This window comes from Scyliorhinus torazame, chromosome 1 (genome assembly GCF_047496885.1).
Source record: "Scyliorhinus torazame isolate Kashiwa2021f chromosome 1, sScyTor2.1, whole genome shotgun sequence".
Taxonomy (NCBI): domain Eukaryota; kingdom Metazoa; phylum Chordata; class Chondrichthyes; order Carcharhiniformes; family Scyliorhinidae; genus Scyliorhinus; species Scyliorhinus torazame.
In genome coordinates, this window is record NC_092707.1 from 384,025,043 (window position 1) to 384,052,542 (window position 27,500).

The 27,500-nt window shown below is 45.0% G+C and overlaps 1 protein-coding gene across 3 annotated transcripts in view; it reads right to left on the bottom strand.

The window, feature by feature from the left end:
* Positions 1–3,520: 3,520 nt before the first annotated feature.
* The window catches only part of LOC140427026 (fasciculation and elongation protein zeta-2-like), a 208,672-nt gene continuing 184,692 nt past the window's right edge, over positions 3,521–27,500 (bottom strand). For 2 of the 3 annotated variants that reach the window (XM_072512443.1, XM_072512461.1), the window contains 3 exons: positions 16,641–16,716; positions 14,498–14,563; positions 3,521–5,709 (listed from right to left, as the gene is read on the bottom strand). In XM_072512443.1, coding sequence (XP_072368544.1) covers positions 5,693–5,709; positions 14,498–14,563; positions 16,641–16,716 — 159 coding nt within the window. In that variant the 3' untranslated portion in view covers positions 3,521–5,692. Of the gene's footprint in view, positions 5,710–9,239; positions 9,268–14,497; positions 14,564–16,640; positions 16,717–27,500 lie in introns of all 3 variants that reach the window. The other variant, XM_072512452.1, reaches the window with a different exon arrangement.

Sequence of the window (27,500 nt, forward strand, 5' to 3'; positions counted from 1 at the left end):
TATCACAAAACCCTCGGTCCCCCAACAGCCCTACATCTAATCTCCACCCCGGCCTCTGCACTGCCCCCTTCTCCAACACCATATCGACCAAATGCGGCACATGATCCGATATCGCAACTGCCGAATATTCCAACCCCTTGACCCCGGCCAACAGCGCCTTCCCACCACAAAATGACAATGATATTTAAAAATCTATCCGCGAATAGACCTATAACTGTCTCACAGTTAATTATACTTTCAAATTCGTCAAGTAGAAGATCATATGTGAATGCATGCCTGGATAGCCTCCTTCAGCCTACCCTCCGTAAACTTGTGGTCTTATTAAACACTTTCCGTAACTTAAATTGTGCCAAGTCCAGTTCACCCATTAACTCTCTGCTCATGACCTTGGCTCCCGGTTAAATGACACCTCGTTTTTAAAATACACAACTTTAAAGTCAGGTCTCTCCGGGCCCGGCCTTCCCCCCCCCCTATCTATCATTGTCACCTCCTCCAGTGCCAGTTCCCCAAGCTCCTTCAATTCTGGTCTCTTGAGCATCCCCAATTTTAATTCTCCATCGTTTATGGCCCTTTCTTCAGTTGCTGAGGCTCAGAGCTACAGAATTCTCTCCCTAAACCCCTTTTCAATCTCTTTTTACTCCTCCAAGACACTCTTTAAAACCTACACATTTGACTAAACTTTTGGCTATCTGTCCTCTTATCACTCTATGTGGCTTGTTGTCAGAATTTGCCTTACAGCATTCCTGTGAAGCACCTTGGGATGTTGCTCGTTCAAGCCACTAAATAAATATAATTGCCATAACCAACCTGGCTGGGTATGCTTAATGCTGCCCCTTGGTACTTCTAACGTTCGACTTCCTTTGAACTGAAACCCCCTCGCCCTGCTGCGTGGAAATAAAGCCAGTAAAAATCCAAAATTTAAAAATGATGTTGCAAATCTGAGCTGTGTATATAAACAGCCACAGTAAACATTGCGGAAAGTGCTTTGAATCCTCATTCAGTGAATCATAGCATTCACTTTGCATTGCCAGCTATCCAATGGGATCCTTAAAACTAAAATTAACTTAAGAAGCATAGTTAATTCTTTCACCAAATATTAATACTCAAGTATTCCAGGGCGCACGGTTTGAAAGTACAGGCTCATGAGGGGTTGCTGTTATCAACTGAATACATTACCTCTGGTTGGAGAGTTTGGGCAGATTCTCTCCTCAACGAATACTAAATCGCCATTCTTACGGGGGTCATTAAGCTCAATTTGGTACATCAAAACTCAATGTGATTTTTATTTTTGTCCAAATGGTTTATTCATTTTGGGATAGAGTTTAGAAAGAACTAAAGTTTATGTACTTAAAGTGGTTCGTTGTTTTTATTTCCCAAGAGTGAAATGATAGTGTGGATGATTATTTAATATTGAAGATTGTACAGCACGCAATTGTCCCCTGACATTTCACAGCCCCACAGTTCATAACTGGAAGAAGGCAATTTAATGACCTCTGCAGTGAGAAACAATCAACTATACCCTCCCTTCATCTATGATTTAGTGGGTTTTGTTTGATATTGAGCCATTTTGGCTGGAATGATTCCAGGTTTGGTACGTGTTAAATTCATTGATTGCAGCCAGAGATATAGCGTGCTCGACTGTTTTCTCATTGGCAGTATCTACTTTATTTTTCTCCAAAATAAGTTATAATATATATAGCATTAAAAGGGAATCTTCATCAGTCATTGCCATTTATTTTTATCTTTTTAAATATTCATTTAGTTACATGAAAAGACAAATACCTGCTCGACCTCTTTCCTTTAATAGCCGCCACTGAAAGAGGTTTGAATATGCCTCTCATCATCCCCCTCGTCCATCATTGTTAGTTGTCAGTTTCCCACTTTGGGATGATTTATGCATTATATGCATAATTTGTTTTAAATTCATTCTTGGGATGTGGATGTCGCTGGGTTAAGTCAGCATTTGTTGCCCTTGCGCTGAGTGGCTTGCTGGGCCGTTTCAGTGAGGAGTCAACCACATCGCTGTGTGGGTCTGGAGTCACATGTAGGGCAGACTGGATAAGGATGGCAGATTTCCTTCCCTGAAGGACAGTAGTGAACCAGATGGGTTTTTACGACAATCAGCAATGGTTTCATGGGCATCATTCGACTTTTAATCCCAAATTTTTTTAATTGAATTCAAATTTCACCATTTGCTATGGTGAGATTCGAACCCAGGACCTCAGAGTGTTACCCTGGGTCTCTGGATTACTAACCCAGTGACAATACCACTGCACCACGGCCTCCCCTGTTGTTTTGCGTGACGTTGTCTTCTCTAGTTTTCCTCTTCCTTCCCCACCCTCTACAAGTAGTATTTTCTGCAGTAATCCAAATGTAATGGTAACAATCAGAAAGAGATCATTTGTAGGTATACAAGGTGAGTTGCAGATGTAGGTTTGTACCTCCTGATATCAATTAACTCAGTACAGAACAGGGATTAAAACTGGATCCTATGTGGCTCAACCAGGGTTACGTTACAAGGACTAGGCTTGTATTCCCTTGAGTATGGATTAAAGGGTGATCTAACTGAAACATTTTTAAAATGGTTAAAGGATTTAAAAAGGGTAGATAGCTTTTCTTCAGGTGGGGGACTTTAGTAGATTTAAAATTAAAATTAGAGCTGGAACATTAAAGGATGATGCGAGGAAGAAGTTCAACACAAGAGGTGCTGGGAAACTTACCACCTCTCCTGACACGCTGTTGGGGCGAGGAGAGCCCACCCCCTCCCAAGGTCAGATAACTCCACAAAGTAGTGCATCATATTGTATCTAATACTGGAGTCCACAACTACCCTATTATCATGACATTTCTTTTTTAAAATAAATTAGAAACACTTCAGACTAATTTCTGTTAGCACAAAAATAGGCTGTGACTATAGCCTACTCACAACCTTCTCATATATACGCTATCTGACCACTGACCCCAGGTCAGGTGACCCAATGAAATATACAGTGTATCATAAATTTAGAGTACCCAATTCTTTTCTTTCCTATTGAGAAGCAATTTAGTGTGCCCAATTCACCTACCCTGCATATCGTTTTGGATTGTGGGGGTGAGATCCAAGCAGATACGGGAGAATATATAAACTCCCCACGGACAGTGACCCAGGGCCAGGATCAAACCCGGGTCCTCAGTGCAGTGATGTACCATATTTTATCTAATATTTGTGTGCACTACTACAATCACCATTTTATCATGAGATTTTCCTTTTTTCAAAAAACAAAAACCACTTCAGACTAGTTTCTGTTAGAACAAAATAAGGTGGTTGTGAATATAACCTGCCTTATTACGATCTTCTCTGACACGTGCTATCTGTCTTTTGACCCCCCAGGTCAGGTGACCCCATGAAGAACAGAGTGTAGCGTATTGTATCTAACATTGGCGCCTACTACCATAATCAGCCTATTATCGTGACGCAGCGAACCTCAACATTCTTTGCATTGATCAAAACTCTAAAATACACATTCCATCCACACTCCAAAATGTGTAAATCAAGTTTATTTGTTCTCAAAGAGTTGCATTATGAAATAAAATTACTGCCACAAACTTTACAAGCTGCCAAAGATACAGGAATAATAAATTAAGACTACTGCCACTTAAAAAATATTGATATTCTACATGAGAATTAACAAAACAAATGTTGCCACGAGGTCAGTTCTTTCACAACTAAAAAGAAAACCATACCAAGTTACAGGATTATTACAGCATGTGTATATACAGGCATGCTTGATTCAGTAGACTCTGCAGGTACTGTTCAAAGGTGATATGTTTCAGCATAGTTTCAGAATAATTGCTCATGCAGCTCTAGTAATGCCACATTACCAGCTTTTAACTAGTGTGCTTTGTCCAGGTCTACTTTCCTCCATTCTGTAAATCTCATGTGATGGTACATTACAACGACAAGGCTCTGCATCCTACACAGCAGCCACTTTACTGGAGCCATCAGTAACTTGCAAGCAATTGTATCAAAGCTGGACTTTCACTTCAAAACTGCTGCATGCACTGGGGTTCAATATAGTGTCAACTGATTCTCAGTCACATTTAGGGGTTTAGTTTGATAGTTTTTGTTGGTAATTTTGGCAGTGAAAGGCAAAGAAAAGAGGACCAAATGAGAAAAGAAGTACAATCAGTACTTTAAAAAAAATCCTATTATTACATAAAACTGAAACCACAGTACATACACAGTTTACAATTGTGGTTAGCATGCTGCCTTTAATTTACATATGGGCTAAACACATTCACAATAATATCCTCTTACGTCTACCATTAAGAAATATATAATTTAACTAGACCGCTAATGATAAACCTATTAACATTCATTGCACATGATTACCATAAATCAGTATGTTTTGATGAACTGAGGCACACAGGATGAATACAAAACATTCGACAGTATGATCCATCAAACAGAAGCCTGCTAGCTGGGTCCAGTTCGGGTTGAGTAGTGTCCTGATTCAGCTGGCACAATTCACAAATCAAACTCGCTTCTTTTTCGTGTAGTAAACACAAAGATGGTGCAGCCAATTAATGCTCAATTTTATTTCAGGATCAGCCTCCCTGACTTTGTTGGCCCACCTCAAGCTTTCATTTAACACCCAAAACTATTTGGTACTCTCCTCAAATAAAAATGAACTTCCAAAAGATCCTTTTCAAGACACAACAAAAACACAATGGAGGCCAATATCTATAGCATTGTGGTCACATTGCTATGAAAATATATTTTAAAAATACCCAAGTAAGAGATAAATTGTTGGAGGAGGGGAGAGGGAGAGGGAGGACCAGGTGGATTTCAGCTTTTGTAACCAATAAGTGTAATTCTTTAATAAAATTTTGCTCTCTTCAATCTGACTAGAGTTGTGTGGCAGAAAAAGCAAATCTATTGGCAGATGAGCTCCTCCCTTAATACAACACGTCTCAAATCCCAACTGTGGGAGGATGTTCAGAACCAGATCACACGATTTACAGAATTTTAGTTGTTTGCGATCAGCAGCAACTTGGGTGCTTTTTACATTTTCAAACCTGCCATTCATTAAAAAGCCCCAAGAAGGGCTATTAGTGAGCACTGTAATTCAGGAGCCATGCTGTGACGGGTTGCCTCAGTAGTGCAGTTCAACTATTTGTTCCCTTTTTGAAAATTATCGTCATTGGAATAAATAATAAAATGCAGGTTTGCTGCTTTATGGGTTTGGTTAAAACTCTTGAGCCTATTTACATCCACTGTTGTTTGAACAGTTTCCCTTAATGATAAAAAGTTAACTTCTCTAGATCCTACACATTGTAAAAATAGATATTACGTTGCTAATACAATACTCATGGCTAAAACTGTACAGCTGTTCTCTTGTTCTACGCTCTGGTAAAAACAACCAGCTGGGTTTACACAGGGGCATGGTGGTAACACTTGAACCTGCAGGCAGGTTGTCTAACACTGTTGTTACAATGTCCAGGGTGGGGAGGGAGAAATTTTCACTGCCATGCAATAAAACTACTCTCATAGGACTAATGAGATAAAATAAAGACAAGCTAAGCAAGACATTCTAGGATAAGAGAAATTAGTATACTGGGAAGCATGGGAAAATAAAGGTGTTTTTCTCTTCATGGGAGTCAGCAGAATGCAATCTTCATGCCCCTCTGGTACGAAGGAAGAGTGCTGACTTTAAGTCGGGCAGAGCACTACAAAAAGAAACAAAACACATTTATTAGCATCCAGGTAGAATTGGAAATTACAGCACTGAAATGGGCAACACAGTAGCATAGTGGTTAGCACTATGGCCTCACAACACCAGGGTCCCAGGTTTCATTCCCGCTTGGGTCACTGTCTGTGCGGAGTGTGCACGTTCTCCCAGTGTGCGCGTGGGTTTCCTCCGGGTGCTCCGGTTTCCTCCCACAGTCCAAAGAAGTGCAGGTTAGGTGGATTTGTCATGATAAATTGCCCTTAGGTTAGATGGGGTTGCTGGGTTACGGGGACAGGGTGGAGATGTGGCTTAAGTAGGATGCTCTTTCCAAGAGCCGGTGCAGACTCGATGTGCTGAATCGCCTCCTTCTGCACTGTAAATTCTATGAACTATGAAACACACTATTTGAACCAACCAATCCATTGTTCATGCTCCACTCGAACATCCTTCATTGTTCCTCAACCAACTCTGTCAGCATAACTCTCTAGTTCTTTCTTCCTCATATGTTTATCTAGCTTCCCCTTTAATACATCCACACATACTATTAACAACCATTTACCATGCCATTAAGTATATACCATTCACCTTAGCTACCCTACATGGTAGCGAGTTCCACTTTCTCACCACTGTCTTTGGGAAAGAGATTACTTCTGAACTTCCTATTTGATTTCTTTGACCATCATATTGATGACCTGTAGCATTTCACTTCCTCATAAGTGGAAACAAGTTCACTGTCAATTCCATCAAAACCTTCCATAATTTTAAAGATCAACATTAGGCCATCCCTTAGCCTTACCTTTTCAAGAGAGGAGATCCTATCCTGATAAACATAACCCCACAATTCTAATCTCACCCTTGACAACCAACAGTATTGTATTGCTGAATATCTTGGGTCATCGCTGACCAGAAATCTAACTAGGCCAGCTATGATGGCTACAAGAGCAGGTCAGAAGTTGAGAATTCTGCAGTGAGTAACTCACTCTCGACTCCCCAAAGCCTATCCAGCATCTTCATGGCACTAGGATATGATGGAATACTCGCCATTTGTCTGAATGAGTGTAGAACCTGCTTGATTGGTACCCTATCCACCACTTTCAATGCCCACTCCCTCCACTGCTGATACCCAGCAGCAGCCGTGTGTACCATCTACAAGATGCACTGCAGCACCTCACCAAGGCTCCATCAACAGCACCCTCTAAATCTGTTGACCTCTACCATCTTGAAGAAGGGCATCAGGTTTAAGGGAACACCACCCCTTGCAAGTTCTCCTCCAAGGCAGGTGAGCAGTAAGGTGGTGTGTGTTGGGGTGGATGTTATGGGGATGGAAATACAAGAATTCCAGATTCCTAGTCCCTTGTGTGGAAAAAAATGCTTCCTTATTTCACTCCGAAATGACCTAGCTCTAATTTTAAGTATACCCTCTTGTTCTGGATTTACTCAGTTTTATTTTATAATTCTAAACCTTCTATACGCAACGCAATACAAATAATTTTTTTGCAATCTGTCATCATAATTTAACCCTTTTAAACCCCAATATCATTCGGCTGAATCTGCATTGTACCCAATCCAAGGCCAATATTTCCTTCCGTTCCTGCTGATGGCACACCCCTGCTGCGGGTTTCCCGACGGTGGGGGGTGGATTCAATGGGAGATCCAACTGACAGTGGCGGGTTCTCCAATGGTGGGCCATTGAAACATGCCACCATCAACAAGCGTGCTGCAGGGGTGCTATGAAAGAATGGGTGTGAGAAAGCTGGTTTTGCTTTTTCCAGGATGTTATAGGTTTTTTTTTCGGTGGGAAGGTTTCCTATCTAATATTAAACCTGATGTAAAAGTTGAAAGTGCTAAAAAAAAACATTGTAATCACAAACGTTTTTACCCTCCACACAATTGCAAGGGATATATTTATTTGCATAATACCGCTACGAACTACCTGCTCGCATTCTTCAAGAATAATGTTATAAGTAGTGTGATGTGAATACATTTCTAGCTCACAATCTCTAAAAACACCAAGGCAGAACCACAGAAATGGTCAGAAAGAGGCCATTCAGCCCAACATATCTGCTCTGGCCAAAAAATAGGAACGAGCTGTTAATTTTAATCCCACTTTCATGTACCTGGTCTTTAGCCTTGCAGGTTACAGCACTTCAGGTGCAGATTTAGGTACCTTTTAATTGAATTGAGCATCTCTGCCTCAACCACTAATTCGAGCAGTGAATTCCAGATGCCCACAATCCTCTGGGTGTGAAGGTTTTTCCTCATGTCCCCTCTAATCCTTCTGCAACTCTCTGCCCCCTGCTAAGTGACCCCTCAGCTCGGAGAAACAAGTCTTTCTTGCCTACCCTGTCTCAGCCCCTCACAATTTTGTACACCTCAATTGGGTTACTTTCAGCTTCCTTTATTCTAAGGAGAACAACCCTATGCTATCCAGTCTCTCTTCACAGCTGCAATTGTCAAGTTCTAGCAACATTCTTGTAAAATATCCACTGTACTCTCTCCAGAGCAATTACATCCTTCCTGTAATGCGGTGACCAGAATTGTATACACAATTCCAGCTGTAACCTAATCAGCATTTTATACAATTGCATCTTTGCTTTTGTATTCAATACCTCACCCAATAAGGAAAGCATTCTTTACCACCTTATCCACCTGTCCTGCCACACTACCAAAAATCACAAACAGAACATTAAAAAAATCTCACAGAACACAGAATGTCCACTGTAGAGCATCCGGTCTCCTAGAAGACAGAGAACACACTTGAGGGCCATATATTATTTAAAAAGACTATAGGGCCTTAAAACCTCATACATAATGTGCTGATTTACTTCTAGGTTGGTTTATTATCCTGCAGCAATTTTACATTCTTGGCTTTCAGGGTCCATATACGTCTTTAATTCCCCAAATTAGCTGTCCTATACATCACTTGAGACTTTCAACTATTACAGATGTTAACACACTAATATCTTTTGGAGATGAGGTATGCTTTTCCATAAAGGATGTGAAGTTTTCTACCAGTGGAAAAAACCTCACTGATTACTGCTAGCTTAACTTTTCATTTAGTAAATGGGCTCTCCATCTTTACCAGATCTATGAAGATATCAGCACAACATGAATGCTTCTGTATCCCATCCACAGACAATGCCACAGATGTGGGAGAGAGAGGAGGGAGAGCTTCTTTTTGTGGAGAAAAGGAAATCAGGTGATGGATTACATAAGTTTACATAATAAACAAATCTCTATCTACCAGCAGTGCTGTGATGAAATATATCTGAGAGCGAAACACAAGGTATGATATACATTATATTAAAAAATGAATTGGTTAAAAGGCAGTTCATTAGAATCTCTGATAAGGACATAAGCATGCATGAAATCCCTTCATGAGCATAATCACCCACTACTCAATAATCAATATTTTTTGCATCATGTTAACTGACCAGGTTACTAGTTCCTACAAACTACACAAATATACAAGTACTAGTTACATCAAACGTCCCAGAGCCCCCTGTTCCTCAGACAATATACACAAACCTCAGTCAATCCAGCCTTTATACGAGTGCTAGCACAACAGAAAGAGCAAAACAAAGAAAAGTCAGGTGACAGAGGAAAGGAAAGAAAATGTAAATTCAACAGAAGCAAAAATCAAAGACCAACAAAAGAAAAAAAACCTGGAAGAGAATTAAAGACCAAACAGTTTTTGCAATCCACTTTATCACTGTTATTAGGTGACTTTGTTAGTGTCACACATGATATATCAATTTAAAAGTGATTCCCCACTGGAGCTATATACCTCCATAGGGTCAATTTGTTCTCAACCAGAAAGGAAGACAAGTTTAGCTCTGGACTTTCCGCAGTGGGCACCAGAATTGTTGTTGGTCAATGGGGAGGCCATGTGTGCAGAATGTCAACTCTATCTCTAGTCATGGGCTGCTCAACTCTCTAAAGCTGCACCACCTGATTGCTAAATTGACGGCTTGCTAGGGTTGGCACAACCAAAGCTGGGTTGTTAAACAGGCCGCAGGCTCGAATCTGCATCCTGGGGAAAATCACACTCTTCCTGTCACCATAATGGATTAGTCTGGTCTTAACTTTAACCTTGCTTTTGAACATTCATTCACATAAGATCTTAGCAATTCGGGTTGGTGAGTTTTTTGAAGAGATTTTGAAAACCTTCAAATAATTGCATCTGAAGCACTTTGATTTGGAGATATCTTTTGGATTATCTATCCTTTCAACAATTCAAAAGAACTCCTAAACTGGATTTTAAAATGTTCCTTTCCAGGTATTTGGGGGGCGATTCTCCGATATGGAGGCCAAGTGTTCGCGCCGTCGTGAACGCCGTCACATTTCACGATGGCGTGAACAGGGCCCGGGCACGACCTATTCTGGCCCCAACAGGGGGCTAGCACGGCGCTGGAGCGGTTCATGCCGCTCCAGCGTCCTTACGCGGTGCCAAATGGGCGCCGCGCCAACCCGAGCGTGCGCAGCTGGGCAGCCCAATCCTGCGCATGCGCAGTTGGGCCGTGCCATCTTGTGCATGCGCAGGGAACGTCTAACGCACAGCGGCCCCTCACCAACATGGGGCCGGTGTTCTGGGGCTGCGCGCGGAAGGAGGTAGGCCCAGGAGGGGAGAGGACGGCCTGCCGATCGGTGGGCCCGATCGCGGGCCATACCCCATCGGAGGCCATCCCAGTGAAGGAGCCGCCCCCCCCAGTGTTCCCGCCGGCAGCGACCAGGGGTGGACGTCACCAGCGGGAACCTGTCGGATCGTAGCGGTTGCTTGGCCCATCCGGCCGGAGAATCGCCGCTCGCCGGTTCTCCGAGCGGCCCGGTGCGAATCGCTGGTTTCCGGGGGGGGAGGGGGGGGGCAGGAGAATCGCGTGCGGGGGTCGGGATGGCATGGCGCGATTCACGCAGCGCCCCGGCGATTCTCCCATCCAGCGGGGGGAGAGAATAGCACCCACAAACTCACTGAACGACTTTATGGAGGTGATTTTTCCGCCCCTTGCTTTTACTTGGGTACACAACAGCACAGTGGTTAGCACTGCTGTCTCAGCGCCAGGGACCCAGGTTTGATTTCTGCCTTCGGTGACGGTTTGTATAGAGATAACATGTTCTCACTATTTCACTACACCCTAACCTGTTGTATTTGTGGATTAGGAAGCCAACCGACCTAAAACAAGCTCATTGGACTGAAAACCAGAATCAGGAAAGCACTTGGAAATTAGACTCTGTCATGGGCAGCACGGTGGCACAGTGGTTAGCACTGCTGCCTCACAGCTCCAGGGACCCAGGTTCAATTCTGGCCTCGGATGACTGTGTAGAGTTTGCACTTTCTCCCCTTGTCTACATGAGTTTCCTCCAGGTGCTCCGTTTCCTCCCATAGTCCAAAGATGCGCAGATTAGGTGGATCAGCCATAGTTAATTGGCCACTGTGTAGGGATGTGAAGGTTAGGTTACGGGGGATAGGGCTGGTGGGCGGGGGTGTCGGCCTAGGCAGGGTGCTCTTTCGGAGAGTCGGTGCAGACTCGATGGGCCAATGGCCTCCTTCTGTACTGTAGGGATTCTACGTCTCGAGTTACTTCCCAGGTGCCAGGCGAGGTAAAGAGGAAGGAGGGTCCTGTAATTCTGGGTTCACACCCTTTGTTTAGCCCCCATAATTCCTAGGGTTTCCTGAATGAGTTTGCTCTCTCAGAATTGCAATGGTGCAGGAGAAGGCCATTTGGCCCAGCATATCTGCACCGAGTCTCCGAACGAGCAACTCAGCTAGTGCCATTCCGCTGCCTTCTCCCGTAACCCTGCACATTCTTCCTTTTCAGGTAACAGTCTAATTCCCCTTTGAATGTTTCAATTGAACCTCCCTCCACTACACTCAGATAGTGCCATTCCAAACCTAAAACAATCGCTGCGTGAACATGTTTTTCCTCATATCACTTTTGCTTCTTTTTCCAATTACTTTCAAGTCTGTGCCCCATCATTCTCAATCCATTCATAATTGAGAATAGTTTCTCCTTACCTACTCTAACCAGGTAGATTCCTTATGATTTTGAATGCCTCCTCTCAGCTTTGTTTCCTCAAAGGAAAACAATCCTAGACTCTCCCATCTATCTTCATAACTGAAGTTCCTCATCCCTGGAACCACTCTCGTGAATCTTTTCTGTATTCTCTCTAAAGCTTACACATCTTTCTTAAAGTGTGGCACCCAGAACTGGACACAATGCTCTAGCTGAGGCTGAACTAGTGACCGATAAAAGTTCAACAGACTCTCCTTTCTCTTATACACGGTGGTACTCTCAATAACGACGCTTAGAGTGTAAACGGTAAAGAAGGCTTTAATAAACTAAGAACTAGACTGGTGCCGAGACGTGTGCTAACAGCTACTCCGCCCACAAGGCGGACCCTTATATACAGCTCCCAGATGGGCGGAGACAGAGTTCCATAGGGTTCCAAGCCCGGTCTTAAAGGGGACATCACCTTACATGATGACAAGGGTACAGTGTTACAGTAACCGTTCATCACATACACTGTGCCCCATGACACTGTATGCTTTATTAACCTCTCTCTCAACTTGACTGACTACCTTCAATGATTTATGCAGATACACCCAGGGCCCTTTTTCTCCTGTACCCACTTTCACTCTGAGAAGATCTGAGGCCCAAGTCCTGAAGGCAGTGAGAAGATGTCTTTTCTTTTTACCGAGCCAAGAAGATGGCCAAGAGGACTGGAGGTCTTCCAACTGCTGGTCTTAAGACAGCTGTCAACAGCCCTGAATCTGGTGGCTGTTACCTCAGGTAGTGTCGGACATTTCTGTTCTCAATTTGGGAACATATCTTCACTGAGTGAAGGTCAAGCCGAAGTAGAAAGTTTGAATCTCCAGAACTACATGCAGTTTCAAAGTCAGGTCACTTTGAGTGCACTTTGCTTGACTTGTGAATAGGTAGGGTGGGTATCGAAGAACGGGCCTTATATTTCTTAAACTTTGATACAATTTTCACAACATCCCAACCAAAGTCATGTGGCCGTTGGAGTTATTGTACTTCACGAGCCTTGAAGGTGATGTATAACATTTTCCTTAAATATTAAAATGCCACCCCAGCCTTACCGTGATGTTGAAAACTCTGGCTATGTGATTAGATATATGCCACATTTCCAAAAGTCAATTGCAAAACTGGTCAGTGACTGAATTACCCATTTCTACAGGTTCGGAGCAACAAGTAGGAAAACAAATCCATTTGTCTATATGGTACAATGTTCTATGAAGTGCATTCATCATTCTGCTCTGCTCGTTTAAAAAAATCATTTTTCTCTTTAACTTCACTGTCACATGTTTAACAATTAGTTACTTTAATGTAAAGTGCCTGAAGATAAACTTACAATGGCAAATTTGCTTGCAGCAAATCAGTAGTCATCAAAGCTTTTTGTTGTACGCTAATAGGCAATGAACGTTACTTCGTAACATGCCATATTGTTTCCAGATATTGCATATTATGCATGTGGCATGCAGACAAAGGATGTGTGTTTGAAGCGCTGTCACAAGGATGAAAACCCTTTCATAAAATTTCTCTGCTGCAAGCCTGCACTTTGACAGTAATCTAGTTACGTTTTGGTTGTATTCATGAACAACCATTAATACATTATTTCTGGTTTGGGAAGAAAATAAAACCAGCAAGGAAAGGAGAAGAGCATGCGATAATTGATGTATTTGATGCCCTCAAGCTTTATAGCCAAATAATCACTTCTGAATGGCTACCCCAATTTTTATTAGCAAGTTAAAGGCATGGTACTGCCTCATGATTTATTGGTCATCAGTGCTGGAAAATGAAACATCTTTTCATTCTAATACCCAGTGTAAGTATCAGACACTACTAGATCAGTTATAGTATGAGTATGATACACAGTATATCTGCGACCATCATGCCCCAACAATAAGCACAAGACCCAATTTTAGAAGAGATCCCATAAAAAGGTACCTAGCTGTCTTAATATCATAGTACCAGAATATGTTAATCATAGTCGTCCAGAATTTCTACAGCAATTCGTCGGATTACCCTCGATATCTTGAGAGGAGTTTCCCAGGGAATGACTGTTTCACCACGGAACTACCGTCAAAGAAGACTTGGGAACCCCATGCAAAATTCTGCCTGAATTTAGGAATGCTTGCATGCATTTCACAACGCAATATAGTACTCAAACAGGTTTTGCACAAATTCCATGATGCTAATATTAGCTGGCATCACAGCAAGAGTTTTTAATGCAATTTACATCACACTATTGATCAATTATTGGCAAATAAAATGATTTGCCAAACACTTCCATGGACATATTGACTGTTTTACATCTGTGAAGGTAACCATTAGTTTACCTTCTTGACCTGGTAAAATTAGGTTAAGATACAAGATTGTGATCTATCAGAATGCTTTCAGTGGTCTTTAATTTTAGTAGGGCCTTCTAGGTGAGTATAGTCACCAGATCTTGGTTTTAAATTTGGCTGATGCACAACCAAGATCTTAGATGAAGTATTCTTTGGTAGTTCTCACAAAATCCAGTATGGCAATATTTTAGGCTCCTTCCTGTACTGACAAACACTATAGTTCTCAATACAGGCCAAAACTGTGCCATACTGTTTGAAATAATCATGTATGAATAAAAGATTTAGCTGAAGCATGTTAGAGGACATTGCAATAAAACTCAATACTGAAACAAGACAATATCAAAGTACAGATGAAATTTATCAGCACTTTATTTATTGACGGATCAGTGAACAATTTAAAAAGTAATTCCGTACTAACCTTTCAGAATGTAATCTGTCAGCAAGCTTGGCACTCTTTCACTATCCTCCTTCATTGCCTGAAGGACTTAAAGGGAGATGCCAACAATTAGGTTTTCAAATCAACATTTTCTTAACTCAGGAAAAGTGAAGTACATTGAAGTAAAGAACGGAGATTTTTTGGAATATTTAAACCAATCAGAAGACTAAACACACAGCAGTCACAATTTATTTAAAAAAATGTATTTATGGGATGTAGACGTCGTTGGTTAAGCCACCATTTATTGCCCATCCCGAGTTGCTTTCTTGAACCGCTTTTGAACAGCCCTTTAGTTGTAGGTACACCTACTGTGCTGTTAGGGATGGTGTTTCAGGGTGTTGCCCCAGCAACATGGAAGAAAAGGCGATATATTTCCAAGTCAGGATGGTGAATGACTTGGAGGGTAACCCCAGGTGGTGGTATTCCCAGGTATCTGCTACTCCTGTCGTTCTGGATGGTAATGATCGTGGGTTTGGACGGTGCTGTCTAAGGAACCTTGGTGAGTTACTGCAGTGCATCCTGTGGATGGTACACACGGCTGCCACTGTTCGTCGGTGGTGGGAGGGTTTCAATGTTTGTGGGAGGAGGAGCAATCAAGCGGGTTGCTTTGTCCTGGATGGTGTTGAGCTTCTCGAGTGTTGTTGGAGCTGCACACATCCAGGCAAGTGGAGAGTATTCCATTACACTCCTGACTTGCGCCTTATAGATGGTGGACAGGCTTTGGGGGGTCAGGAGGTGAGTTACTTGCCGTAGGATTCCTAGCCTTTGACCTGCCCTGGTAGCCACAGTATTAATATGGCTAGTCCAGTTCAGTTTCTGTTCAATGGCAATCCCCAGGATGTTGATTGTGGGGGATTCAGCGATGGTAATGCCATTGAATGTCAAGGGGCAATGGTTAGATCCTCTCTTGTATGAGGAGATGGAGATTGTCTGGCACTTTTGTGGCACGAATGTAACTTGCCACTTGCCCAAGCATGGATATTGTCCAGGGCTTGCTGCATTTGGACATGGATTGTTCATTACCTGAGGAGTCGCGAATGGTGCTGAACATTGTGCAGTCATACGCAAACATCCCCACTTCTGACCTTATGATGGAAGGGAGGTCACTGATGAAGCTGCTGAAGATGGTTGGGCCTAGGACACTACCCTGAGGAGCTCCTGCAGTGATGTCCTGGAGTTGAGATGATTGACCTCCAGCCAGCACAACCATCTTCCTTTGTACCATGCATGACACAAATATAAAGTAAACAAATATGCAGACACTATTTAAATGAAAATTAGCATGAATGAATGCACTGTATCAGTAATTGTTTGTACTCACTACTCCAGCAACAGAAAATAATTCCTTAAGACTGCAAGTAGATTCAGATTTGGCCTCCAAATACATAGCCATTTTTTGTAGTAACTATCATGGGCAAAACAGTTGAGAGCAAATTGACAGCCCATTTAACACTTCACCCGATTTTCACTTCTGATCAGCTTGATGGAAAAGAAAATATGGGTATAGTGTAAGTCGGGCTCCTGATTTGCTATTGGCGTTCTCAGTCTTCAAACAGGATGGAAAGCTACTGCGATACTTACAAACCGCAGCTGTAATAAATGATGCTCACAAAGACGGAGCAACTTACACCAACCTATTAATTAAGAAGTGCCAAAAAATTTTGCAACTCGACTGCACGTATGTTCCAGGGGATAAAAAGCACCAATTTCATGGGACTGTCTTCCTATATCACAATGGTGCCAGAGATACATCCAATGCTATATGGGCCACTAATTCAACTGCACTGAGTGGGTTACCTGAGATTTTAAGGAACAATATTTGGGAGCGGTGAACCTAGTTCACAAACATATTTATGGATAATTTAAGCACAGTGGGTTTTCAGTCAGCGGTGTTTTGATATATTGGTCCCACCATCTTCAGTGCCAACTACTGGTGACACCCATCATAAAGGCCACCTGAATGCCATCTGTAGCCATACACCTCTACATACCTATGTAGAGTCATCAAAATATAGGTTAAACGTTCAGCCACCTACTTGAATTTATAATTATAATTTATTAGAAATAATGGTAAAATAAATTCTTCCCTCATATATTTGGATTTTATAAAATCATCTATACTCACTTTTGGTCAAGATTTGAAGATCTTCTACAGATGGGGGGCCAGCCTTTTTCTCATAAGGGATGACTGTTGTCAAATACTGTCATAAAAAGAGTAAAATAGATGATAGTGATCTGCCATGAACAACATTAGTATACAACTGCTAACACAAGTTGCATTTATCCATCAAGTCTGCCCGCATCGCCACTGGTTGCAGGCTAAAGCCAGCAGGAGGAAAGAGGCTGAGGGATAGCTTCTAGTAATGTCCAATTATACTAAATTCAATTACACCATTACATGCTTTTTACTCAGACACTGGTAAATGTCAAATTAACATCTGATGTTAAAAACTCACCAAACACGCAGGTAAATAACTATCATAGTTGTTATTGCACTTGAAGAGCACAATGACAGACAGACAATATACTCAGAGGAAGTATACCTCTACACTGAACAAACGGTGAGAAGAGGATGGATGAATTTGTAAACACTTAAGAGTTATAATGACAGAGCGAGGTGTCATCAGTTTTATTTTGAGGACTGGTAGCAGTATACAGTATGCAAGACTCTGTTTATTACTCATTGAAAACTGGAATTGTCCCTCAAATTCCTAAATGCTGAAAGTTTAGCTGGAAACATCGGAGTACGCAAACAGAGCTGGAAAATCACAATTTTACCGTGACTAAATGGCAATTATCATAAAATCATATCATAAAATGCCTGCAGTGCAGAAGGAGGCCATTCGGCTGATTTAGTCTGCACCGACCATGAAAAGAGCATCCTAACCTAGGCCCATTTCCCTGCCCTATCCCAGTGACCCCTAACCTTTGGACACGGAGGCAATTTTAGTGCGGCCAATCCACCTAACCTGCACATCTTTAGACAATGTGAGGAAAGCGGAGCACCCGGAGAAAGCCCACACAGACACGGGAGATTGTGCAAACTCCACCCAGTCACCCAAGGTTGGAATCGAACCCGGGTCCCTGGTGCTGTGAGCCAGCAGTGCTAACCATTGTGTCATGCCACCTAACCATCTGCACCAGTGGATTTGATCATGAAAATATGGCAAGGAGAAAACACTTCCTAATCAACTGTCTCTATAAATTGTCATCTCATTATCTGTCTTACTTAAGATGCAGGCTGCATACTAATGGCATGCAGGTCTAAAATGTGCATTGGCAACTAAATCTGTTTTGAGAGCTATTAGATTTGAAAGATATTAGATTCTGCTATACTTGTACTTTTACATCAGCACGTGGGAAACTGAGCACGGGACTTCATGGGATGACTGAAATGTTTACATGGCCACTTGTGTCATTTATTTAAGCTGCTAGCCGACAGGACGAGTACGCAGAGATAACAATAGTTAATTATGTAAACCCCTACATTATGTATGTCAATCTAATGAATAGCATTTTCAAAAAGGTGGTTTCATTTGTATTTAAGAACATCAAAGGATACTCGCTGTGGGGTACAAAATATCTGGAAAATATCAAGTCACGACTTCGCAGATTTTGCAAGAGAATTTGACTCTAAATGGCCTCAACAGATCTATATCCATGTGTCCATCAAATGGTTGACCACCTCCTTCCAGACTGAATTTATATCAAATATTATTATATAAAGCTTTGGTAGTACATTTGGAGTACTACTTTCAACACCCCATCATAGGGAAGCTATACTGGCCTTGGGAGGGTTCAAATTATACCAGGGCAGGGGCAAATGATGATGGCAGGTTGCTGGAATTCCTTTGAGTAAAGAAGATTAAGAGGTGACCTATTTGATGTGCTTATAATCAGTCAAAGACATGAAGAAGTGTCTGTTTATCTACCCCTGATGCTATGAAACATCATGGGGTCCAGAGTCGATGTTGAGGACTCCCAGCCTAACTCCCTCCTGACTGCATATCACAGTGATGCCATACAGAGGGAACCTTAGTTTATTGTCCCATTATCAAGCAAATGTGGTGCAATGTTTAATGGATATTAAACCAGCTTGTGTTTTTGCTTACATTGGAGGACCATCTTTGGATTAATGAACAGTGCCAAATGACAGCAGGTCTGACCAGGACAATAATTGCTATTTTCTCACATTTTGCTGCTACACTAATAGGAAATATTATTATGCCAATGACCAGGAAATAGAGGCGCATTTCTTGTCAAATGGCTTTAGAATTCCTTTTATAAAATGAGAAGACAACTTCAACATTTTTCAACAACATTCTTTGGTGAAATGAGAATGAAAATTACTTTCATTAATAATCAAAGGCGTCGTAATGCCACATTAATGCACAATGCTGATGTAACTTTCTCCCAAGGATACCTGATCAAACCACAAATCACACCTGTTCAAAGAAATCTTCTATTTATCAATCACTTCATATCCCCAAATATTTATAAAGAAATGATTTTTTTTTGCAAAGTTTTGATATGTTTTATGCTCAGCCAGTCACACTGAGTATTGTCATTCCCTAACTTCACATAAAAACAAGAAGCGGGATTCTCCATTTCTGAGACTAGGGGCTGGATTTCTGATTTTGAGACTAAGTGCTGACGCCGGCGTAGAAACGGTGGTATTTTATGACAGCAAAAATGGCGCATCAGGTGCACCGATTCAGCAACTCTAAATGGGCTAGCACCATCGCCACGTGGAATGCAATGGCGCCGGATTCACCGGCGCATATGAGACCCATAGGGTGCCACCGTACTTAAACAATCCATCCCCCACACACCGTCCCAGTCAATAAGATAGCTGCAAGGAGAGCAGCGCCATGGTTCAGGGACGCTGAGCTGGAGATCCTCCTGGACGCCGTGACGGAGAGGCGGATGATCCTGCACTCCGGCCCGGGACAAAAACCAACAGGCGCCTCCGTTCGCCGTGCCTGGACGCAGGTGGCAGATGCAGTCAGCACTGTGGGCAACGTCGTCCGGCCAGGCATCCAGTGCAGGTAGAAACTCCACGCCCTCCTCAGGGCAGCCAGGGTGAGTAGGCAGCGCTGTGCCCCTGGCACCAACAGACCCGGCTCTCTCCCCCCCCCCCCCCCCAGAAGACAGCAGGCCCCTCACCCTGCCCCACATGCCAGCATCCATACCAGCCGCAATGGACAGGTGCCCTGGCCGCTGATGCCATCACCTACTCAACCCCTGGGCTGCATGTGTTGGAATGAACGTCCCCCCTCCCCCAGGAGAAGGCCGCGCACAACCGGCAAGAGGAGAAGACCTGCGGCTCCTCACCGTGCCCGAGCAGAGGGCATTGGACGCGGTCGGTGGCCTGGAGGAAAGGGAGTTCGCTGACGCAGAGGTTGGCAGCGGACGAGCAAATGAGATCCTGCTCAGTTGTAGATCGCCATGATACATGTCCTACCCACCCCCCTCGACCCACACCCTCACCCCCTCAAACCCCCCCTCACCCCACATCCCTTACACTCTCTCACCACCCCACATCCCCTCATCCCCCTCAGAACACTCATCCCCCCGCCTGCCATCTAACTATACATTTTGCCTTGTGTCCTGCAGGAGATGGGGCCGGTTCATCCGGAGATCCCTGCCCCAGCCAGTGCCAGAGCCGGTGCCCCCCTGATGGCCGAGTACAACGGGTAGAACAGCCTGAACACCAGCACTCTGCCCGAGACCCAAGAGACTACGGAGTTCGGGTTGGATGAGGATATTTTGCGTTCCATCACTGCTGTCTCCAACACCCTCTACCATCTCAGAGACTATCACCTCGGTTGGGCACATTAATGAAGAAGCTCGTGGGACACTATCTGGTGCATGCCACAAATCGCATCCGGTACAGTAGGTGGAGGTAGGAGCAGCCGAGATGTCGGAGGGCAGGCCAGCCCCAGGAACCAGCTGCCGCACAGACGAGTCCCGGGCATCACGAACATCCAGTCCCAGCCACAGTGGAGATGCAGCCAGGGACCCAGGGACTACAAGAGGGGATGACGGCCGACTTCCAGCACCTGCAGGCGCAGGTGGAGGAGTCCATCCGCTTGCAGGATCAGGGGGTGGTGCCGGTGCTTGTCACCCAGGCCGATACCGCACGGGTGGCGTCCGAGGTGGAGGCAATGGGGGCGACGGTGTCGGATATGGGTTAGAGTGTGCAAGGCCTGGGGCATTCTGTGCTGTCGGGGGCTGAGACCCAGGACAGGGCTACCCTCTCAGAGGCAGCTATGTGCCAGAGCCACCTGGACATTGCAGCGGCACACCTCAGCATGGCCCAGTTACAGCAGGCCATGGCGGAGAACGTCGGCGGCATTGCCCAGGTGCTGGCCAGCATGGCGCAGACACTGGGCGGGGTGGCCCAGTCCCAGAGGGAGGTGTCCCAGTCTCAGAGGGAGGTGTCCCAGTCACTGGCTAATGTGGCACAGACCGTCAGGGTGGTGGCACAGTTGCAGACAGAGATGGTCCACTCCTTGTGCTCCACGGCCATGGTCGAGACAAGAGCAGGCCTCCAGGACTGGCAGCGCTAAATGGTGGGCGGGCCTCAAGGAATGGCTCCGCTCCCACCCGTCCCATGGAGTAGCTCGGGGGCCATCGGGCACCACGAGGGAGGAGGAGGAGGAGGAGCTGGGGCCCGTTCTGGTGATTCCCACAGGGGAAGTGCCGGAACAGCACAGCACCTCGGTCTCCCCCCCGCGCCCCCCCTCCTGTCCCTGGTGCATTTGGTGGGCAGCGGGCAAAACGGGGCGGCACCATGCCACCTGGGACGCCCGAGCAGTGGCCGGGCCCATTCAGGCCGGGTTGCCCCAGGAGATGTGCGCCAATGTCGCTGGGCAGGAGTCACAGCAGGCCGCCTCCAGTCCTGCTATACTGTCTGGGGAACCACCTAGGTGCAATGTTAGGGCCTGTAGGCCAGAAAGTTAGACACCAGTTAAGTTGGCACGGGTGCAGGGCACAGTTGCGTTATAGGGGCTAGGGCACAGACTGGATATATTCCTCCACAATAAACACCTTTCAACATCGTTAAACCCTGTCTCTGTGCTCTATATGATGGGTGTGTGGGTGGGCCGGTCAGTGCTGGCCAGGGGGAGTGGGGGACCAGTGCAGGCCCTGTGGGTGGACCGTGCTTCCCATCCTATCTCCTTGCCCCCATGACCTGACCGTCCCCAGAACCCCCACCCCAGGGATTCAACGGGACTGTGATGGACTGGCCAGCTCGCATGCAGGGATGACCAAGTGGAAGGTGCTACTGTGAGCATGAGTCAGACATTGTCATATGATGTGGAGCACGGAGATCATTGCAGAGCGGGTAGTCATCATCCTCCATCCCATGGACCAGACCCGCTGTCATTGCCAACCCAGTGCCCCCGGCTCGTCACGTCGCAGGTATGCGTCATGGAGAGGGTGTGCATGCGGGTGGTTTGGTGGTGTGGGAGGTGAGAGGGTGTGGGTTTGAGATGGTGGTGTCCGTGCCCCTGGCCAGCAACCCCCCCTAGTTGGTGAAACATGTCACGATGAAGGCGTCCCCTGCGCGGTGGCCCTGGCGATGGCGTTGTGCGGCCTCCAGTGCTTGCCTTGGCAAAACCACTAAAGTATAAGCATAGTCCTTTGAAACAGCTAATTCTAGATTTTGACAATGCCCTGAGGATGCTGAGCAAAGCCCAGGTGCTTCCTGCTGATACTGTAATTCCACTGGTTATAAAAAACTCAATTCTATACGCTGGGGGCAGAAAGTGACGTGGCAGCAAACAAGCTCCCACAAACAGCAAAGTGATAATATCCTGTCTTTGCAATGTTGATTGAGGAATAAATATAGGCCAAATCAGTGCTGAACCCTGCTGTTCATTGAAATAGTGTCATGGGATCTTTTCCATCCACCTGATGTTTAACATCTCATCTGAAAGACGGCACCTGCAACACTGCATGCACTCCCTCAGTACTGCACTAGAGTATCAACTTTGATTTTTGTGTTGAAGTCCTAATTCGGTTAACATACAAAGGTGTACAAATGATTCAGCATTTTCAACCAAGAAAGGGCAACATGTGCTTAAATTCCTGCTCCCAAAATATATCAAACAATCCTGGTATGGATGCCAGGTGAGAATGGTTGACGGTGATGATGTCTCTGTTCATCTGTTGCCCTGGCCTTCGAATGGAGGTGGTCAATGGGTTTGAAAGGTTCTCATGTATTATTTACTGAAGCAATGCTGGAATTCAAAAAGCTGAAATCTAAGAGAACATGGTGTAGAGGGTAGCATATTAACATGGATGAAGGCTTAGTTAGCTAACAGGAAGCAAAGAGGAGGGATAAATGGGTGGTCACAGGAATTGTGCAGAGACCGAATGTTTGGTCGCTAAATTTGCAGAGAACACAGAGTAGAGGAAGAATTTGAAAAGGGACACAGATAGGTTAAGTGAGTGGTCAAAAATTTACCAGACGGAGGGTAATGTGGGAAAATATGAACTTATTCACTTCGGCAGGAACAGTAGAAAAGCAGTATATAATGTAAATGGAGAGAGATTTTGTTGCTTCTCGGTCTTTTGGCTAAGATCAAGCGTCCGATCAAGCCCAAGATGAGGTCTAATTCTGTTTCTTGTCATCTTGGATCTTGTAGGTCTCTCTTGTGGAGACCATGAATTGGCTTCAATTTGAATTTGTTTTTGGAGCAAGTACTGAGATGGATTAAGGGTTTGCTCTATCCACTCTGCGCATTGGCTTTGTAACTTTAAGATAATGGAGCGATTTCAGAACTTTAAAAAAAAATTGTTCATGGGATGTGGTCGTCGCTGGCTGGGCCAGCATTTATTGCCCGACCCCGAGGGCATTTAAGAATCAACCACATTGCTGTGGATCTGAGTCAAGTGCAGGCCAGACCAGGTAAGGATGACAGATTACCTTCCCTAAAGGATGTCAGTGAACCAGATGGTTGTTTACTACAATCAACAATGGTTTCATGGTAGTCATTAGACTTTTAATTCCTGATTTTTATTGAATTCATCTGCCTTGGTGGGATTCAAACCCAGGTCCTTGGACGATTACCCTGGGTCTCTGGAATACTAGTCTAGTGACAATGCCACTACTCCACTACTTTCTCACTGTGAGGTACAAGGCATACTGGCATATAAATCATTAAAATTAATAGGCAGGTACAGCAAGAGATTTATCACAGAATTTACAGTGCAGAAGGAGGCCATTCGGCCCATCGAGTCTGCACCAGCTCTTGGAAAGAGCACCCTACCCAAGGTCATCACCTCCACCCTATCCCAATAACTCAGTAACCTCACCCAACATTAAGGGCAATTTTGGACACTAAGGGCAATTTATCATGGCCAATCCACCTAACTTGCACATCTTTGGACTATGGGAGGAAACCGGAGGACCCGGAGGAAACCCACACACTCACGGGGAGGATATGCAGACTCCGCACAGACAGTGACCCAAACCGGGATCGAACCTGGGACCCTGGAGCTGTGACGCAATTGTGCTATCCACAATGCTACAGTGCTGCCCCTCAAACAACCCAACCAGATATTTGTCACACAGCGAGTCAACGGTCTGAATGAAACTCTGTTATTTTCACAAATATTTCCAACCTCCATGTTTGAAGAACACCTTTCCTAGACTGCTTCACTGTGATGTTGGCTGCAGGAAAAAATGCTCTCCAAAAATTCATTCCCACTCAGACAGCTTCAACGAGAATCCACCTCCAGGCTGTCAATCTCACCTTCCTAGACTCCTTTCCCCTGGATCTTAGAGCACACTCATGCTTTGCCTTCCACGCACAATTTCAGATCTTTGGTCATGCCAAACAGAACACCACTGGTCCAAAAGGATGCCTATGTCCTTAAAGCCTGCAGCACCTTGTCATCAACCTTCAGGGACCTTATTGCCCATGAGAACAGTGTGAACCAGGTTAATAGACTCGAACAGGTTGATATTAAGAAGGAGGATGTTCTGGAAATTTTGAAAAGCATCAGGATAGATAAGTCCCCTGGGCATGACAGGATACACCTTTCCTAGACTGCTTCACTGTGATGTTGGCTGCAGGAAAAAATGCTCTCCAAAAATTCATTCCCACTCAGACAGCTTCAACGAGAATCCACCTCCAGGCTGTCAATCTCACCTTCCTAGACTCCTTTCCCCTGGATCTTAGAGCACACTCATGCTTTGCCTTCCACGCACAATTTCAGATCTTTGGTCATGCCAAACAGAACACCACTGGTCCAAAAGGATGCCTATGTCCTTAAAGCCTGCAGCACCTTGTCATCAACCTTCAGGGACCTTATTGCCCATGAGAACAGTGTGAACCAGGTTAATAGACTCGAACAGGTTGATATTAAGAAGGAGGATGTTCTGGAAATTTTGAAAAGCATCAGGATAGATAAGTCCCCTGGGCATGACAGGATATACCCAAGGTTACTATGGGAAGCGAGGGAGGAGATTGCTGCGCCGTTGGCGATGATCTTTGCGTCCTCACTCTCCACTGGAGTAGTACCGGATGATTGGAGGGAGGCGAATGTTGTTCCCCTATTCAAGAAAGGGAATAGGGAAATCCCTTGGAATTACAGACCCATCAGAGATAGGATTTATGATTATTCAGAAAAACATAGTTTGATTAAAGATAGTCAGCATGGCTTTGTGAGGGGCAGGTCATGCCTCACAAGCCTCATTGAATTCTTTGAGGATGTGACGAGACACATTGATAAAGGTTGGGCAGTGGATGTGGTGTATATGGATTTCAGTAATGCATTGATAAGGTTCCCCATTGTAGGCTCATTCAGAACGTTAGGGGGCATGGGATACAGGGAAATTTGGCTGTCTGGATACAGAATTGGCTGGCCGAAAGAAGACAGCGAGTGGTAGTGGATGGAAAGTATTCCGCCTGGAGGTTGGTGACCAGTGGTGTCCCGCAAGGATCTGTTCTGGGACCTCTGGTCTTTGTGGTTTTTATAAATGATTTGGATGAGGAAGTGGAAGGGTGGGGGTGGCTTAGTAAGTTTGCCGATGACACTTTGAATGGCAAATTAAATGTTGCCGTTTACTAGAAGGGAAGATGTTTTATTGCAGCTGTACTGAGCATTGGTGAGACTACACCTTGAATACGGTGTACAGTTTTGGTCTCCATATTTAAATATATATATATAATTGCTTTAGAAGCAGTACAGAGAAGGTTCACTTGACTCATTCCTGGGATGAAGGGCTTATCCTTGACTCATTCCTGGGATGAAGGGCTTATCCTTGACTCATTCCTGGGATGAAGGGCTTATCCTTGACTCATTCCTGGGATGAAGTGCTTACCCATGACTCATTCCTGAGATGAAGGGCTTATCCTTGACTCATTCCTGGGATGAAGGGCTTACCCATGACTCATTCCTGAGATGAAGGGCTTATCCTTGACTCATTCCTGGGATGAAGGGCTTATCCTTGACTCATTCCTGGGATGAAGGGCTTATCCTATGAAGAAACGTTGATTGAACCTGTTTGGCCTATATCCATTGAGTTTAGAAGAATGAGCGGTGATCTTATTGAAACATATAAGATCCTGAGATGCTTAGCAGGGTAAGGATGTTTCCTCTTGGCGGAGAGATTAGAATTAGAGAAGATAGTTTAAGAATAAGAGTCTCCCCTTTCTGAGACTGATATGAGGAGAATACTTTTCACAAAAAGGGTCATTTGTATGTGGAATTCTCTTCCCCAAATAACTGTGGAGTCTGGGTCATTGAATTTATTTAGATTTTTGATAGGCAAAAGAGTCAAGATTTATGGAGTCAGAAAGGAAAGTGAAGACCAGAACAAAAACAAATCATCCATGATCAAATTGAATGGCAGAGCAGGATCGAAAGGCCGAATGGCCTACCGCAAGTACAATAGATTTCATAGAATTTACAGTGCAGAAGGAGGCCATTCGGCCCACCGAGTCTGCACCGGCTCTTGGAAAGAGCACCCTACCCAAGGTCAACACCTCCACCCTATCCCCATAACCCAGTAACCCCACTCAACACTAAGGGCAATTTTGGTCACTAAGGGCAATTTAGCATGGCCAATCCACCTAATCTGCACATATTTGGACTGTGGGAGGAAACCGGAGCACCTGGAGGAAACCCACGCAATGTTTCTATAATCAACAGTCCAGTGACTTCTTTGATTACTATTGCATAATGGTAACATATTTCTTATTTTTGACTAAGAAAACCTCCATGAGTTGCAATTACCGAAAGAACAGATTGTGTATGACATATAACATTCTTTACCACTAGATGGCACTATTTCACAGCCTGCCAACCAACCAGACAAACCCCCCGCCGGGTCGGAGAATTGCCGGAGGTGCGGTGTGAATCGCGCCGCGTCGATCGGGGGCCGTTGGCAGTGGCACCCCCGGCAATTCTCTGCGCCCCGATGGGCCGAGCGGCCACCTGTTTTCGGCCAGTCCCGCCGGCGTGAAATAAACATGGGACCATCCCGGCGGGACCTGGCTTGGAGGGTGGCTTGCGGAGTCCTCGGGGGGGGGGGCACGGTGGTCTGGCCCGCGATCGGGGCCCACCGATCTGCGGGTGGGCCTGTGCCGTGGGGGCACACTTTCCCTCCACGCCGGCCTCTGTAGGGCTCCGCCATGGCCGACACGGAGAAGAAACCCCCTGCGCATGCACAGGAGACACGCCGGCAGTTCTGCGCAGGAAACACGACGACGGTCCTGCACATGCGCCAACTCGCACCAGACCTTCGGCGCCGGTTGGCGTGGCACCAACCCCTCCAGCACCGGCCTAGCCCCCGGAAGTACGGAGGATTCCGCAACTTCTGGCAGCCCGACGCCGGAGTGGTTCACACCGCTCTTGCCGTCGGTACGGGCCGCCCTGCCAATTGCGGGAGAATCCCGCCCCAATTATTGAAAGAATAGATTGTGTATGACATATAGCATTCTTTACCACTAGATGGCACCATTTC